Source organism: Dermacentor variabilis, chromosome 2 (genome assembly GCF_050947875.1).
Source record: "Dermacentor variabilis isolate Ectoservices chromosome 2, ASM5094787v1, whole genome shotgun sequence".
NCBI classification, from domain to species: Eukaryota; Metazoa; Arthropoda; class Arachnida; order Ixodida; family Ixodidae; genus Dermacentor; species Dermacentor variabilis.
The window spans coordinates 120,835,352-120,852,670 of record NC_134569.1 but is presented as its reverse complement, the minus strand read 5'-3'; the positions used below and the strand labels follow the sequence as shown (position 1 = coordinate 120,852,670).

At 42.1% G+C, this 17,319-nt stretch overlaps 1 protein-coding gene across 3 annotated transcripts in view; it reads right to left on the bottom strand.

Annotated features, from left to right (window-relative positions):
- Positions 1–17,319, bottom strand: part of LOC142572637 (uncharacterized) — a 120,151-nt gene that overhangs the window by 39,654 nt on the left and 63,178 nt on the right. For all 3 annotated transcript variants that reach the window (XM_075681890.1, XM_075681892.1, XM_075681891.1), the window contains exons 11-15: positions 14,967–15,008; positions 14,640–14,853; positions 6,818–6,912; positions 4,527–4,730; positions 1,238–1,338 (exon numbers count right to left, since the gene is read on the bottom strand). In XM_075681890.1, coding sequence (XP_075538005.1) covers positions 1,238–1,338; positions 4,527–4,730; positions 6,818–6,912; positions 14,640–14,853; positions 14,967–15,008 — 656 coding nt within the window. The remainder of the gene's footprint in view (positions 1–1,237; positions 1,339–4,526; positions 4,731–6,817; positions 6,913–14,639; positions 14,854–14,966; positions 15,009–17,319) is intronic.

Here is a 17,319-nt window from a genome sequence, read left to right as displayed (position 1 = left end):
TTAGGGCAGTGACACGCACTATGCGTGATGACCTTTTGAAATATTTCCAGACAACTCCTTTTATCTTAAATATTCTGTCAAATACGATGTTAAGCAAAGGCTAAATGAAGGTAACAATTGCCATAAAAGAAATTTGCAATAACAGATCAAGTAACATTAAGAAACCGGAAGGTTGCGCGAAGCCAAAAGGGCGAGGTTGTACATAAATGCCCGTTCTACCTATCGCTCCTCATGCTATAATAGATGAAGCTAGCTGCTCACACAGCCTCTATAGCGCCAGATCCCCCCCTTGGTATAGAACTCTGCGCCTCCACGCGCAGTCAACCACAGAATTTCGCGGAACACGAGATCTCAGAAAAACCTGAATGTCTGCGCACCCTCATAACGCAGTCTATTATGATTCGCATTTACAGCCTCTACAAGTATATGTGAACAGCAATATGATGCTCAGTTTTACTGACTTCTGTAACAGGCTGCTGGGAAATTGAACGTTTTCTGAAATACCGTGGTCCGTAAACTTTTGTGATTGACTGCACGTGACGCCAGAACTATAGACGCCTATAGACGTCTCTTAGGAAGCGCTGAAACGCACAGATTTAGCATGAAACCCAATGCTGGAACTTTGTGTTCAAGGTTGTGCAATTATGAACATAAAGCAAGAACAATGGTATGCGTGCGTGCACCGGGACTCCGCATAGTGCATCATGCAACCTGTCATCGCCTCTGTCTCACGTTCCATTGCCTAGGACTATATGTGAACTTTATTTACTGTCTTATCTAACTCCGCTCTAAGTTTCCCGGATATTTGATGATACTCCCTAGTTTACAAATTTTGCCTTATGGTTATTGCTATCCCTTGATAAGGAGCGGCCGTCAATACCACGTGTGACTAAATCTCTCACTTTTATTTCGCAACAATAAAAAGAAGAACAAGACATACGCGCAGCGGTGTGGGTTTGTTTTGTTCTTCCCAATGCATCTGTGTACTAGTTGCACTACCCTCACGGCCTTCATGATGATACAGCAACAATCCCCACTCACAAACCTCATAGAATTTCCGCCGGTGGCATGTAAGACATCTCACGTACTCTTTGTTACTTTGAGCGTCAAAATGTAACATTACACATGTAATATGGCACGTGTAAGAATTTCTCGCCTCTAACGTTGCGAAACAGAGGCTGGTTTTTTGAACATAAAAATGTAGTGCATCCCAAACGGCTGAAAATCGCTCACATACATTGAGTTTCATGGCTGCTCCTTCAACTTCCTTTGACACGCAGCTAGTTCTGTTTATGTACGCCGACCATTGGCCATTTTCTTCACACTTTCTCGTGATATCTGAAAATGCAATAAAAATTTAGTTACTATCCCGCGAGACCAAGCTACTACCGAGAAGCACACGCATTGAGCAATAGGATAGTGCATGAAACGAAATAAAACTAAACTTTTCTATTTGAGTTCAGAGGCTTAGTGAGCCGAGTACTTCGTGAACAGAGTATTTTAGTAAACCGAGTATTAGTGAACCGAGACCGAGTATGTTATCGAATGACATTCCCCCAAATTTTTTACTTTATTTTTAACCTCCTCTCGCGAAGTAAAGCTGGCGGTTGAGATGATGAAATAGTATTTATTCGTATAGAGGTTATCGAATCGTGTTTAATGCAACAAACGTTTTGTACGCAGATAACTTTGGCACACAAAAGCTTCCACTATATGGAGCAGAAACTAAAATGAGTATTAATGGCAGATATTTACATCACTCTGCAGTCGATTAACACGTTTATGGGGATCGTCCTTGAATGGTTTAAGTACATCGCCACATAACTAAAGCCGCCGTAGTGGATGAATAGACAGATTGCGAATTTGATTCAGCAACATTCTCTAATATTTTGTACGCTCCAAAATTTGGAACGTTCGCAGGGCCATAGAGTAAGGCACATGCGAGGACTAGGAGACTGGTTTTCGAGTAAGTTTGTTCGCCTTCTGCTAGAAGCGTTTCCATGACGGACATGCTCAAAGCGACGCTCTAATTCACCTAGCTGCCATACCAGCGCTCTTTTCATGGCCCTTGAAAGCCAGCAGGCTTCTTTTTAAAAGAGTATTTGCACTATTCATGACTTACAATCTCATTTTTATTCCCATTTCCAGTTTTCTGCACCAAAGAGAGAGAGAGAAAAGAAAGAAAACTGAGAATTAAGGTCTAAGGGCGCACGGCTAAAACTTACAGAGGACCTTACCCGAATACAATATGCGCTGCAAATAACAACAACGACTTCCTGACATACCTTGTAATCCGGGATGCTGACTGTTATGACACAAAGCGACACTGAAGAAATTGTGAATTTCGGTAGTGATAATGATCGTTTTTAGCACATTTTTGTGCCTACTACAGGATGGATGCCTGTTCCAGGGATCTTTAATCACGCCTTCTTTGCATTAGGTGACCACCCTTCTGTGCCTGTAAATTTCCTTATCTCATTACACCACCTAGGCCTCTGAGCCCTCGATTGCGTTTACTTTTCCTTGTAACCCATTCTGTTACTATATAGAACATCGATTACCTCTGCTACTCCTTACATGACCGATTACACTTCATTTCTTCCGCTTAATATTAACTAGAATATCGACTACCCACGTTTATTCTCCAATCTACAGTTTTCCTGCCACCTTAGCGTGGCGCCAACCATTTTTCATTCCGCCACTTCGTTGCGCGGCCGTTAGCTTCTTCTGAGGCTTCACTGTTCATCTCCCAAGTTTCTGCCCCATATGTTAATACCTCGAGAACGCAAAGAGTTTAAACTTCCTTTTTCAGAGACAGCGGTAAGCTCCCGCTCACGACTTGCTAATGTTTGCCGTATGAGCTCGAATTCATTTTTATTTCTCTTCAGGGTTTCTTCTCATGATCCGGGTCCGCTGTGATTAACGGGTTTAAATAAACTTACTGGTGCACACCTTCCTGAGACTAACTACGAACCAAGAATTCTCGTTCTCCTGCCAAGCTACTGAGCCTTAGCTTCGTCTTCCGCATACAAATCCTGAAATTAACCCTCAGGCCTGATACACAGCCGTCATCCGCTAAATCCCGTCACCGTCACACCACCAGCGCCCGTCAGCTGAGAGCGTTTCCAGGCTGCTTTGGCCTCAAAAACAGGACGCTGGCTACTTTTTGTGCACCGGTCAACGTCTTCGCGGTTTCCCGTGCTTGAGGGAAAACTAGCGAGGAAACTCTCTCTGTTGACGGACGCAGGCGCCGTGACAGTGACGGGACGAATGACGGCTGTGTGATTAGGCCTAAGTCATATCCACCTTTCCTGATCAGAACAATGTCACGCTGCAAATCGCAGGTGGCTAAGATGTTGTCGTTGATCCGCGCATCTGGTTCTTCCCAGTTCAAAATGGTAAACACTTTCCAAGCATGAAGTCAGTAGCATTGGGGAAATTTTCTCACCTTCCCTGACACTTTCTTGCTCAATATAATCTCTCCGATTTTCTTGTCAAGAATTATCGTAGCTGTGGAATATATTTGCTAAGATATTCACATATACGTTGTTTTCGTCCTGACTACGCCTTGCCTTAATTACCCCTGGTGTCGCTATGGAATTTAACGCCTTTTAGTGATATGTAAATACCATATAGAGACTTCTCAATACGTGATTTATGGCGTCAATGCCATCCATAATTGAATATACTATATAAAGGGAGTTTATCCTCTGTGCCAACGAGATCAAGTGTCCCGCTGATCTTATTGGGATGCACGGAAAAGCTTTATTATGCAAGCACAAGCAAATTGTACGCTGGATATTATATGTTAAATTAGCTTAGCGAATGCCTTGTACAACCAGGAGCTGTTTTATTCTAAGCATTCCGTTCAACTGAAAGACGATGCCGCAACTGGAATGACGTGGGCGTGCTCTTTTGACGAAAATTAAAATTTGAGAACATTTATGCTAAGACGCGGTTTGTATTCAAGTGGAGACCAATGAACTGTCCTGAACTCATTCAAGACGTGTTATTTCAGTAACGAGAGTACAGAGACGAGTACACTCTTTAATATATATTTGAGATGATTTTCTTCCTTGTAGTTTTGTATAGTCTCCCATAATTTCATACTGCATCAGGTGCAATGCCACCTGATGCAGTATGAAAAATTCCGAAAGGCGGCCACTTGGCAAAATAGAAGGCGCATTAAGTTGATAGAACAGGCTCAGCCCCGAGGCTGAGCTTGTTCGAGTGATACGAGCGATCAATAACAGATGCGGAACAATGTTAGCTATCCCTGCGTCCGTTTTTCTGCATACCACTGCGTTACAGGTGGAAATATTCTGTTCAGTGTTCGCAATGACAAATTATAGTTGTGGATGCTTAATATTGCGAATAAACAGATCGGCCGAGCTGTAAGCCGTTTGTTACTTCCGGTATTGCGCTTTAGCACTAAACGGGAAATGAAAGCGCAGAGGCAGCTTCTTAAGACACGCATTTTGCCGATGTGTAATTGCGCAGCGTATAATGTACTGTTCACACGTCACCTTTGAAGCAGTCTGCGCAGCAGGGCTTACGGGCTGTTGATCCCCTCTCGGTGGATGGCCAATCATCTATTGATGGACAGTCAGTGCTGGGTCCAGGAACAGGAGAACCGCTACTAATAGGTTCGCTAGTGGCAGGAGCAGTGACAGTAGCTTCGGCAATAGACGTAGTTTTGACAATCGGCGGGAGTGTTATAATGTTGGCAACTGGAAGACAATGAGTTATTATTTGTTACACAAAGCTTACTCTACCAGAAGAAAAAAAGAAAGATTACCGCGGCTTTGTCAAGCCAAGGAATGTTGGACGTCGCCTCCTCCAACTATCTGTCCAACTTCACCGCAATTCATCAGTGTAACTCAATGGGCAGCATTAAAATATATATATATATATATATATATATATATATATATATATATATATATATATATATATATATCAGTAGGCCGCCCGAACTTCAAGAACCTTTAGTTAGCAACAACGAGAAGGTACGCACTTTTATTAACGTGTGCATTCAAGGCAGACAGTCGTAACGTCTTTGCTTAGTTATAGCAAAATTTTGGTCAGGATTAAAACACTGATGTGACGCAGCAGGAAAGTTACGAACAAGTACCGCATGTATAAATGTTATTAGAAAGGAGCGCATGCTCCACGTCTCTAAGCGAAAGGCTGTTGAATTATCATTTATAAAAGTGCTGCCTATTAGAAAATTCGACATAGGAGCACAGGGGCTATGTTAATTGAATTAAATTAAGTTCTGGGGTTTTACGTGCCAAAAACTCGATTGGATTATGAGGCACGTTGTAGTGGGAGACTCCGTATTAATTTTGTCCAGCTGGGGCCCCTTATGGTACACCTAATGCACAGTGCACGAGCGTTTTTGGATTTAGCACCCATCTAAATGCGGCCAGCGCGGCGGGGATTTGATTACGCGTCCTCTGGCTTAGCCGCTCAACGCCAAAACCACCATGCCACCGTGGCCTGTAGGAAAAATGTAAAAAAAACATACCTCTGTATGTGTTATTTTAATAGACTACGCGTTCACGCACATTTCACTTATATATACAAAAATAAATATTCACCATTATTTAGTGAAATGCAGGCTACAGCGATGGTGAAGCAGCCAACGAATAGTTATGAGATAGAGCGCAGGTTGCTAGCCTGCTCGGTGACTGAAATTCCTCAGTGTCCTGAGAATAGCTTTACTTTTGTGCGTGTACAGAAAAAAGTTGCAGATTTTTCGAGTTCTCGCTGAACATCTAGGACAAATGAACACAAGAAAGGAAGAAAAGGAAACATGTGCATAACGCATGCGCTACTGACTTATCATCGTCGCTCGAGTATTTTCTTATGATGAAGGCACAACCCTAACAATATTTTATTACTTTGATTTACCCTTCCCTTCCACCACATTAAGTTTACGCTCGTTAACTAATACTAATTAAGTGCGAGAAGTACATTAGTGAGGTGACTTTATTTGCACGCACAAAAATGATTAAAATCCTCATCTGCGTCCGTCTTGATAGATAATCGTTGTCTTTACAACCCTGTATATTTAACTGGCTCGTGGTTCACGACATATCTTTTGTCGCCTTTGCACTTTGTTCCGGCAGGATAATTTTCTGTATTTTTTATGCGAGATACTGGACTCAGCGGCCTGGAAAGGGAAGACAGATAACGGCTTGTGCAGGCCTTCGGGTCTGGTCTTTATCTGATATCGGTTTAGCAAAAAAAGAAGTGTTGGAAAATCAACCGAAGCATATAAGTGGCAATGCATAATCCTCATTCAAATTGAGCGTCTTGACGGCAATGACGTAGCCAGCAGTTTCTTTTTGGGAGGAGGGGGCCCTAGGCCCCCCCCCCCCCCCCCTTGTTTGGGGTCGGGGAGCGAGGAGAGTGGCAGGGTAGGCCGCATACTGACACAGAAATTTCGGGGAGGGGGGAGGGGGCAGTGTCCCCTGGCTACGCTACTGCTCCACATCCATGCGGCGTTCAGTACTCTTTGAAGCACGGGGGTGATTAGGAAGCTGCAATATCTTTAGGTGCTGCTGTTGGCATTATCACTACCCTTCTCCGCGTGGTAGGTTCAAGTGGGACATGAGTCAAGTATGTTTTTCAGAACACGTTACTCTGCAAATACAGAAACTATTGGAGTAATTGCCGCCAATTGTACAGTAATAGCTCTGTAAAAATAAACGAAAAATATCTTCACAGTGTCTTTATGTTTAAACGCAATCTTTATGCAAGATTTGCGGCAAAATTGCTCTATTTTCTCAAAGCCACGAGAGATACTCACAAACGCAGAATGAACGCAGCTTCGTAGAACAGTTCAATCCATCGACTATAAAGGTAGTATAGTTGTGAACGAGGGCGATGCATTGGTTCCTGTCACTGAGGAAAAAATGAGAAGGCATGAAAAATGCATGGCAGTGGTGGTGACAGAAATATGTTTTGCCGGTATAAAAATACTCTGAAACACCAGATATTATAAGAAAGGAGCTCTTTAAAACAGGGAAAACATAAATAATCAATAAATAACTCCTAGCATTTCAGCCCTGTATAAGTGATATAACGTAGCTGGAGGCACGGCCTTCCCACCTCTCTAATTGGTACCCAGCTCACTCACTCACTCACTCACTCACTCACTCACTCACTCACTCACTCACTCACTCACTCACTCACTCACTCACTCACTCACTCACTCACTCACTCACTCACTCACTCACTCACTCACTCACTCACTCACTCAATCAATCAATCAATCAATCAATCAATCAATCAATCAATCAATCAATCAATCAATCAATCAATCAATCAATCAATCAATGAATGAATCAATCAATCTGAAGTTAACTGTTCCCATTTAACTTTAGTGGTGTGCTGACGTGGTACTGTCTATTGAGGCTGCCTTCCCACTACTTTGGCGCTATGTCGAGAGCCACTACAAAAGAGAGGAAACATGCTGTCATCAATGATCACAAAGAATACGTAGTAGAAATTGGCACTTTTTTACATACACATATCAATGCAAAATGCGGTAAGTTTTGTGAAAGCGTCTTTCTTTAATTACGCAAGTTCCTCGGCAAATGGGCTGAATACACCAAACACTTTCTTTTGATTTCAGGTAATTTTTTGCTGTTGTCTCTAGCATTTATTACGAATATATTACTCAGTCGCCGCTGTACATACGTCTCAAAAATTACTTACGTGAATCGACATAGACTCATATTTGGTTATGTTCCTATTACGCAGCAAGAGTCACTAAAGAAGTTTCACCTCTTACAAGGCGTCCCGGCCGACGGAAACGACCCTAGCACGGTGGCTGAATGTGCTAGCTGGTAATCCGTAATAAGTGTGTACAGCTAGAGAGGCAACACGGGGATGAAAATGAGACGGGACAAGCGCTGACTTCCAAATGACGATGTATTGGTAGGTGCGCAGTATTGATACAGGCATACCAAAAATTAGACGAAAACGTTTACATGTAAATACAGCTTAAAAACCCCTGATCAATGTCCGCTGCGCGTGCTTCTTTCTTCCAAGAATCTTATTTCCTTATTGAATACCGCTACCGATGGCTTCCTAAGACGTGCGCAGTGGTCTCCAGTCATTTGTGCTTCTTCGCGAATCACGCGTGTTTTCTCCTCTCTAAACGTGCTAGCCACTTCGGTCCGCTTGAAATGCGCGGCACAGCCACAGGTGCTGGAATGAAAAACTAGAAAACCTTCCGTTCTGTTGCGCACATTATTTGCGTGCTTGCGCAGGCGCTCATTAAGGCGTCTGCCCATGTGCATAACACGAGCCGCAATACATGGCAATCATGTATATGGTATGTTGTGCACAGTCCATGAACCAGGTTCTGTCATTTACGTTGCATTGACTCCTGTGTTACCTTACAAGGCAGGTTCTGTGCGCAAACTGGAATAACTTGTGCAAAGCACCACGCATTTCAAGCAGACCGAAATGAGCTACAAGTTTAGGGAAGAGCTAACACGCGTGAGTTTCGAAGCAGGACGAATGGTTGGACACCACGGCGCATGTGTCAGTAAGCTTTCGGTAGCTCTACCGGATAAGGAAATAAGATTCTTGGAAGAAGGAAGCATGTGCTGCGGGGGACAGTGATTGATAAGAGGTTTTCAGTTGTCTTAATTTTCATACAAAATTGTTCGTATAATGTCTTCTAAGCCATGGATACATACTGCATGCACACCAATAAATCGTCAGCTGGAATTGAGCGCTTCTCCCATCTCGTTTTCGTCCCATTTGTACAGGCACATTATGAAGAGTAGCCCTTGTGACTAATGCAGATAACATTTCAATATTCTATGTTGTTCTTCACTGTGTTAGCGACACGTCATTGGAGAGGAATAAAGCGACAGCAGACTTGTGCGAGGTTGCAGAATCCAAGCACAGTTTCCAGTGAAGCTGTTTCTTTCGAGAAGTTCCATTAAACATTTCAGGTGCCTGCAATTAAACCACACACTGTAATACGTTGCCCGCTTGACTCACCTGTTTGCAACATTGCCTGCATGTAACGATTCTGGCACCTCTTTTTTAAACTCTTAGACTACACCGTACTTGACCACCCCCGCACCTAACTTGACATGCCCATTAGCCATAGTGTTTTCCTGTTTTGTTTTTTCGAATTTGATCTCAGTGAAAGTTATATTTCTCCAAAGACGGCAGGCTAAACTGCTCGCAGCTCCTTAAGCACACTCCGGAACATTTACATAGATAAGTCACTGCAAAGGCAGCTACTGAACCACATACTTCTAAATTGGCCACCACATGACGCATAACCTTCCATTTATCTTCACTAAACACAAAGAAATTGACTTACCTAGTTCTCCGAGTTCATCGGAAAGCCTGCTAAGTGCATAGTCTCGAAAGCAGGAAAATTGGCTCAAAACAAAACTTAAAGTTTCGCCACGCATTACAGTTAACCTGCACCCCATTTTCATCAAATGCAAACTCGCTATGATATCTTTCCTAGTGTCCGATAGCGGGAGCCAAGAAAACAAAGCTGATAATGGCCATGTAACGCTTTGAAGCATTTGCCTAAAGAATTTTCGAACAAAGTTATGAATAGCTGATTCATTTTAAACTTTGCTCAGGAAGTACGTGTAATATAGGGCTTATTTCTTCAAAATATGCACTTCTTGGTACAATCAGTTCTTTCTTTACATTGGGTAAAATCTACAGCGGTTTGTAAAATAGGCTTTTAAAGCCGTGAAACATTTGCATCAGTAATTTCTTTAGAAATCTTGTAATTGCCTGCACGGCTCGAACTTTTCGTAGCTTTCAAATATAACATTGTCCCTATTCTACACAAATATACAAATGATATGGTGTTAGATTCTCTGACGACAGTGTAAAAAAGTACAATATTTTTGTGAATGTGACATTGGTATCACCCCACCAATATGAAAAAAAATTCTCTGGAAATTCAGAATCGATTATCACTCTATCGACATGTACGTCTTGCCACCATATCATTAGTCTTTTAGTCTTGTGCTATGAGTGTTTCAGCAATGACTGCCTCTAATTGTTCAACATAACTGCTTCAAGAAAACGCGACAAATCTTTCTAAGTGAAGTCGCTTGCTTACAGTACAGTATTCAAGAATTTGTGCTTTGTAAGAATTCTTACACTAGCACCAGTTTTGAGATACGCATCCACAAAATCAGTGATGAAATAGGTTTATGTTCAACAGAGAATTGCTCCACAGCGCTTACAGAATGCTTTTTGGCAAAATGATATGTGAAACAGCAGTGCATGGTCCCCCAAGTTAGCGGACTAAACATACATACTAACCATACGAACTAACCCTACATTCAGCACCTGTTAGTTTCAACAACACAATGTCAACATGTCTGCTGATATTATTAAAATTTCAATTAGGGTATTCTTGTTTAAGACTATACATTGAGAATTATCACTCAGATTCTAACATTTTCACTGTTGTAAGTATTGGCCAATTATCATTTTGACATTCTATTTTTTTGGTAATAGAGATATGTGTTGCAGAGAGCTAGTACATTGCATTAATTAACAAAGATAACGGATACTCGTGGATTGTTTTGTCTTCAGCATTTGTTCTACCTAATTGGCGCTTTCTTTTAAAATCCCAAAGTATGTGCTCAGCTCTTTACATTAATAATTTAAAGTCAAATCTGTCAGTATGCATGTTTAAAATACAGCTAACAGACCTTACAATCAGGCTATTTGGTAACCGTAAATTATAAAGATGATTGTGAAAAACAAAGACAAGGAAACAGGATTGGTGCTAACTCACAACTGCGCCCAGCTACATTCACGCAGCTGTAACGCACAATGTGCATGCGCTCATGAAAAGCTGAAAGCCACAAACGTAAAAAAACCAATCACCCAAGGCTTCTACTCGTTACGTCTCATCTTGTAAACGCAGATTGCGCGTCGGTTGTAATTCATCCTGAATAAGTACATCAATAGGTTGCGCGAGATGTCAGATTTGCATGTCGCACGTATCAAATTCTCGCAATTTTGCCTGTTTTAAATTTTTTCTTCCTTTATGGGCATGAGGGGATTTACTTGCCTCGGTGTGTATTCAGAAATAACTAAGTTTCTCCATCACTGAGTGTCAGGGGAGGTTGACTGACACATAATTGCCCCCGCAGCATAATATCCTAAGCTTCGAGTTCAATTCTTTTAACTTTGAAATTAAGTTTATCTATCAGGCAGTTCCGTCGTATACTGAAACACATCCGCCCAATGTAGTGTGCAACCAAATATGAATATCTGGGCCCGTATCGACAAAACGTTTTTACGGAAAAAGCGTTCGGGCCAGCCAATAGTGATGTAGGATATATTTTCAGCGAAGGCGATCAGACAATTACAAAAAGCACTTACGAACGAAAAGCTTTGTAAATTCGGCCCCTACTTTGTTTTTCTATCATCCTGTGGTGTTCTCTTCACTTATCATTGGCGCAATGGCCCATCTGCCTAACTTATGCGTTCACACACGACAGAAGCAGCTGAAAAGCCACGTTGGTGGCGCATGAAATAAAAGTGTTGTGCTTAACTTTACACTGCAGCTTCTATCCTGCCTCATTTCTGCTTTGTTGTGTATTCTGGATGAGACGTTACCCAGTTTATTTGGTGCCGAAAACATACCTCCCATACCGCAGCGGGAATGTCACTATTCTTTTTTCCAAATTCGTATCAAAGCTATGGATATGCGGGATTATAGGGAATTCATATTCCCCTTCTGTTTCTTTATCCGATCGTCCACCTTTTGCTTTGCACACTTTGCTACCTTTCGGCAGGTGCTCATTAATGCAAACTTTGGGTAGCGGGCGTTTTTTAATCGCTGCTCGCAAAGAAAGAACGGACACAAGGTAAATAATGAGAATGTTCTCCTTGCGACAAACAAATATGGCATCTGACCTGACTAATTTATGTAATTATTCATGATAGATTACGGCTCGCGCATAATATGATCTTACACGGCGACTTGTGACGAGTAGAACAAGAATTCCTCACAGGCTTCCTTTTAATGTATAAGCACACTTTGGTGAGTACCCCGGAAAAATCTGTCTATCGTACGAAAAGTGTAATGCCTTGTATCTGCACAAAAACGCGTAATTTGCAAAGTTAAGACATTTAGTCATTGCTACAGTGTAAATATAGATGATTGATGGCTTTATATAAGTGACTGAAACAAAAAGTTGATCAGAGAGAATACCCATACGATCAAATTTATGCATACCCATAGGGATACATAGAGCTCCGTAGAAAATGCATGGGGAAGCCTATAGTAGGGATGGCCCAGCTTGAACTTTGGAGGTGGGCCAACTTGAATTATGGGGGTAGGCCAGCTCTAATTCGGGCGTGGGCCAACTTGAAATTTGCGAGTGGGCCAACTAAAATTTGGGGGTATGCTCACGTACAATTAGACAACTTCAGTGTCCTGATCTTTTTTTTCGTCTATCCGTCGTTTTACTTTTGTGCCTTAAGTTTTAGCTCATCATGCACTATGCGAATTGTATTGCATTACTCCTGCGTGAGTGCAGCTGGGCACAGTTGAGATAGCGCCCATCCTGCTTCCTTCCTTGTGCTCATCACTGATGCGCGATCATTTTCATAACAAAATACAGCCACGTGTGATATTTTACTTAAATTGGCCAGAGTTCTTGCTTTATAGCAAACTTTGCGGCAGGGCTCACAGCAGTCTGTATGAAAAGTGTGAGCTAGTATACATAGTCTTCAAATGTGTCAATGTGGTGGGAAATATCGCGTACATATTGCTGTATTTTTCGAGATATTATGAGTTCTTCGTTTCTATGGACTATTGTGTTGTACGAAGGAATAAAACGGATGCGCAACTTCATAAACGTTTTGGTGTTTTTCAGATCAATACTCAGTTCAAGTTCAGAAACAAGCATGAGTTGTGTTGGGGAAGTGCCAACAAGAATACCATGACCCAAGGCAGCTAATTTTAATGTGCAATTGGATTATCGAATACCAAATAGTTGCCGCCAGGAGGCGTTTTGTAATGCACATATTATGTAATTTAAATAAGAATCATGTTCTTAACCCGCCTTATTATCCGTGGCTTCTTTCTGCATGAATCAAGCCCTATGTCATAAGTAATGAACATCTTATTTATTTAGAAGGGCAAATGTTAGGTTCCAAAACGAAAAGTTCAGAGAAAACTGTAAAATATGTTTAGCGTAATAATCTTTCAACCAATTGTAGAAGACAAATGTGTTCTCAGAACTGCGCTTTTTGCATAGGCGACATATTTCAAGATGGCATTATAGTTGAGGGTGGCATCATGGTGCCATGCATACGTAGGCACATAGTGCATCCTGAATACTGCTTTATAATGTCTGGCTTCGTGACCACTGATTCCACTTAATTAGTTCTGTGTTCAAGGCAATATTCTGATGCCTAATACATTTGACATCCCAGAAGACAACAATGAGTGACGGCATCTTCACTTTTTGTCCCTGACGTGCCTTGCCTATATATTGCTCACAATAGTCATCTTGATTATTTAGGGAATTCACTTGACACTGTTGCAATAGTCATTTCACTCATTTTGAAAACTGACTTGACACTTCCAGCAAGAATCACATAGGTTACTTACTTTACTCTTTTTGCAAGAATCATCCTACGCGCACTAAAGATAGCTTGACACTCTCTGCTAGAGTCATTTGACTCAGCTAACATAATTACACGACTCCCTCAGCAGTGGTCATGTGGGACTTCAATCGAGTATCCCTGCGGCCTTCTTAAGAGAGTCCAGGAAACTACTACAACAGAGCCTGCCTAACTGTTGTGTAAGGAGTTATGCAAACACCTTTTATATAGCCCGGATAGTCTCAGGATATTTTGCCAAAAGGGCGTTCGGGTGTCTCCCTCAAACTGCGTCTTATATGTGATGAGTGGAGACACTTCGAAAGGGGTACTAGGTACTACTTTTTTCTTAGTGACATCAGACAAGAAACTAAGGTCAAGCAGTTGTTGTTTACCGCCTAAATAACTCACACATTAGAAAATTTTCCTGCACATTATCCCTATTATAGTCCGAATTCTCATTTAAAGTAAAATCCATCAATTAAGCAGTTGGTCCAGGACTTCGTGAAGATACGCCTATAAGCACCTAGCACTGACCAGGAGGTGCTACGATGCTTTCATTTACAACTCCTCCCCCCCTCCAAAGTATCAGCAGTATCGGCCGCTTGGTATACAATGAACATGAAACGACGGCATTACAAACTACACCCAACCCATGCTTCGTTCCTCCTCTGAGTGTTAGGTAAACCGAGCTTTGCTGAGTTCATGTTGGGGAGAGCGCGCTCTTTTCAAATAAATCGCAAGCATTTCCTCACGTGCAGGGCACGCACACTGAGATATTTCGAGATGTCGGAAACCCTTGCCTCATGATAATTGATCACAGGTAGCATGAGAAATGTACATCGAGCCCCTCCCATTTTTCATCCACGGCTCGATCTGTAGGCGTTGCGTTCTAACGCCACTGTCCCTGTGGAAAGCTTCAGCACAACGTGCCTATAACGTTTCCAGCACTTGGCTCAAACAGCTTCGTTTAAAAAAAAAATAAATGTTGTGCTTACCTTTTCGGCGAACTGAGCCAGTACACAGAGGAGTCAGGGTGGTGCCTGCTATTTCCGTAGGCCATCAGTAGGTTTTCGTAAGTGTTTGTGTCTAAACCCTCTGGCAGCAGGTTCATGCCGACTGCGTTGCACGCCTTGACGCTTTCATCGTAGGTCAATTTAGAATGGTTCTCACAGGTTGGAGGCCGCGTCGTTTGAGTCCTGCTCACGTTCTCTGTTGTCCCGCGAGTAAGGAAATGTGAAAAAAAAAATATTGTGCTTACCATCGATGCCACTACTTTTTGCAGGTAATACACAGTCATACGAAAATTTAGCTCGAGTACTTGCCGCAGTTGAAGCGATGAGTCTCCGGCTGCTTCGACCGGCTGCCTGTAACCAGGAAATGCCGCTAAATGTGACTTTAGGCTTGCATCGCAAACAATTCTGATCTTATACAAAGCTGTGGTCTTGTTTTGTCGTTGTTCGCATTTTTAAATGCACTCTGCAGAATTACTTGGCCTTTAACACGTACACCTTAACGTGAGCTTGAGCTGAGAGGTCTCTATGTAAATACATGGAACCCCTGGTGCCAAGTTTGACGAGGTTTCTCGCATTTCAAGGGGAAAGATAATGCAGGGACTGTTAGAAGCAGCTTATTGAGATTGTCAGACGTTTTTACAAAAATCTTCGTAAATTCAAAAAGTGAAAAAAGCTCCACCATCAAGATTGTAGCTCTGTAATTAGAAATAAAAAACGACGTAACTGTTCTCTAAACTGTACCTAATAGATCTAAATCAGGCAAAATTATTTTAATATGCAACACTCTTCAATATACCACTTAAATATACCTTTAAATGAGTAAGACCTTTGCAACATCCCCTTACGCAAATTTACGGCGTCAGGTAAGCTGTAAATTCATATATAAGCTTCGTGCGCTTGATATCTGTTTTTGGTACAGAGAGTTTTGTAACATATTTAACAGGGATAAGCGGGCTAGTTGGTGGTCGTTATTGGAATGCGTCATGTAACCGCACAAAAACAAGGGACAAAGAAGGAACACACAAGACAGGTTTTGTAAGCCTCTCACTCCAATTATTGTGATGCATACCGATTCGTGGCAAATTTTGTAAAAAGTTTCACGTCTTGATTGAAAATTCTGCTTCCTAGAGCAACTGCAATTGAACTTTCTCTTTCAAACACGAGAACTGCCATTCAAATCGGTCCAGAAGGTTTCTCAAAAATCACTTCTGCTTTGAAGGCACTCAAAATCATCAAAGACAGAATTCAAGCCGTCTTTCGGACATCGGCAGGCCATGAATGTCACAACATGTCGTCTTTATAAATTTTGGAGCTAAATTGGGCGAGTAATAAAGCTCTCTTGCGACCTCATTTAACCCCTGCAGGGCTCCTGGAGCGCTCAAAAATGATATATCTAAGATACTTTTAATTCTTAGATAGTTTCACTGGACTTAGCTGTAATCTAGCTTGCGCTACGGCAGCACAAAATATAAGTAGAAAAAAGGAGCGTGCAAGGACCTGACGACTGCTGTATAAAGCAACTTGCTTGTCGCAAATTTGATCAAGACCAACAACATTTTTCATGCACGCCGCTATAATTTTCGCTGAGAAATTGTGAACGCTGTGTGAACCCTATCCTAAGCTCTAAAGTAGCGGAGGTGCGCGCGTTTTGCAACGAACCTCAGCAGTAAAAGACAACATTTCCTGGCTCTTCAATGAGAAAGAGTTCATACTATCAAAACCATGTTGTCGTGGTGCCTGTGAGGCAGACGCAGATGGTAGTCATCGGTGCTGTTAGAATCGCGTCATGTAGGGACAGCGCTCATGTGTGGCTAGGCCAGCTGCTGTATAGTGCAAGCATTGAGAACGCCCAATGTAACAGCGCACGAGTTCTTTAATGTTCACTGATAGGTGAATTAGAGCGCGAACTGCTAACTGAACCTGCTAGCTTCGCAGTTGGCATTGCAAGGTGTTGGTTTCTCTGTGCTCAGTGAGAGGGAAGATAACGATGTTAACACACACAAACACAATGACGCGCTCACGTGAATTGGCATCTGCGGGAATGTATTACACTAAAAACGGTAAAAACAACAACCCCAAAAACAAAATATTTATTTTCAAATACTTGCGGTGTTTCTACATCTTGTCAAACGAAGGAACCGAGAGGCTGTAGATAATTCCATCATGAAAACACGGAGGGGTTGCTTGCAGTTTATGTGAAAGAAAACAAATCAGTGTCCCACTGTGTTCTGTATACGCGCCCGTTTGAGGACCTATTAAGCATGCCTATTTACAATAATCTCCACCTGGCAAAGGCTGTGGCAAATTCACGATCTCGGGCAAGTTTACAGGTGCTCTGCTGGCGAATGTCATTCAATGAAGCGGGTAGCTGGCAACAAGAGAGTGTTTATGTGCACACCTGAATGCATAGGTGGAGCTTTTGTCTGCACTTGTGCAGCTTGTCCAAGCACGAGCGTTGGCAACTGTATGCTCGCATAGGCCCGCATGTTATAATAAAGATGTTTTCGAAAAAAAAGAAGACTCTTTTGTGTAGCTTTAAATGAACCGAAACGTGCTTATTACGTACGCTCTTGGTGCGTTCATGTCTTAGGAACGCGCGTGAAAGTGTCATTTACTGCAATGTAACGGTGCTGCCAGGTGACCCCTTCTTAGTATATGGAGA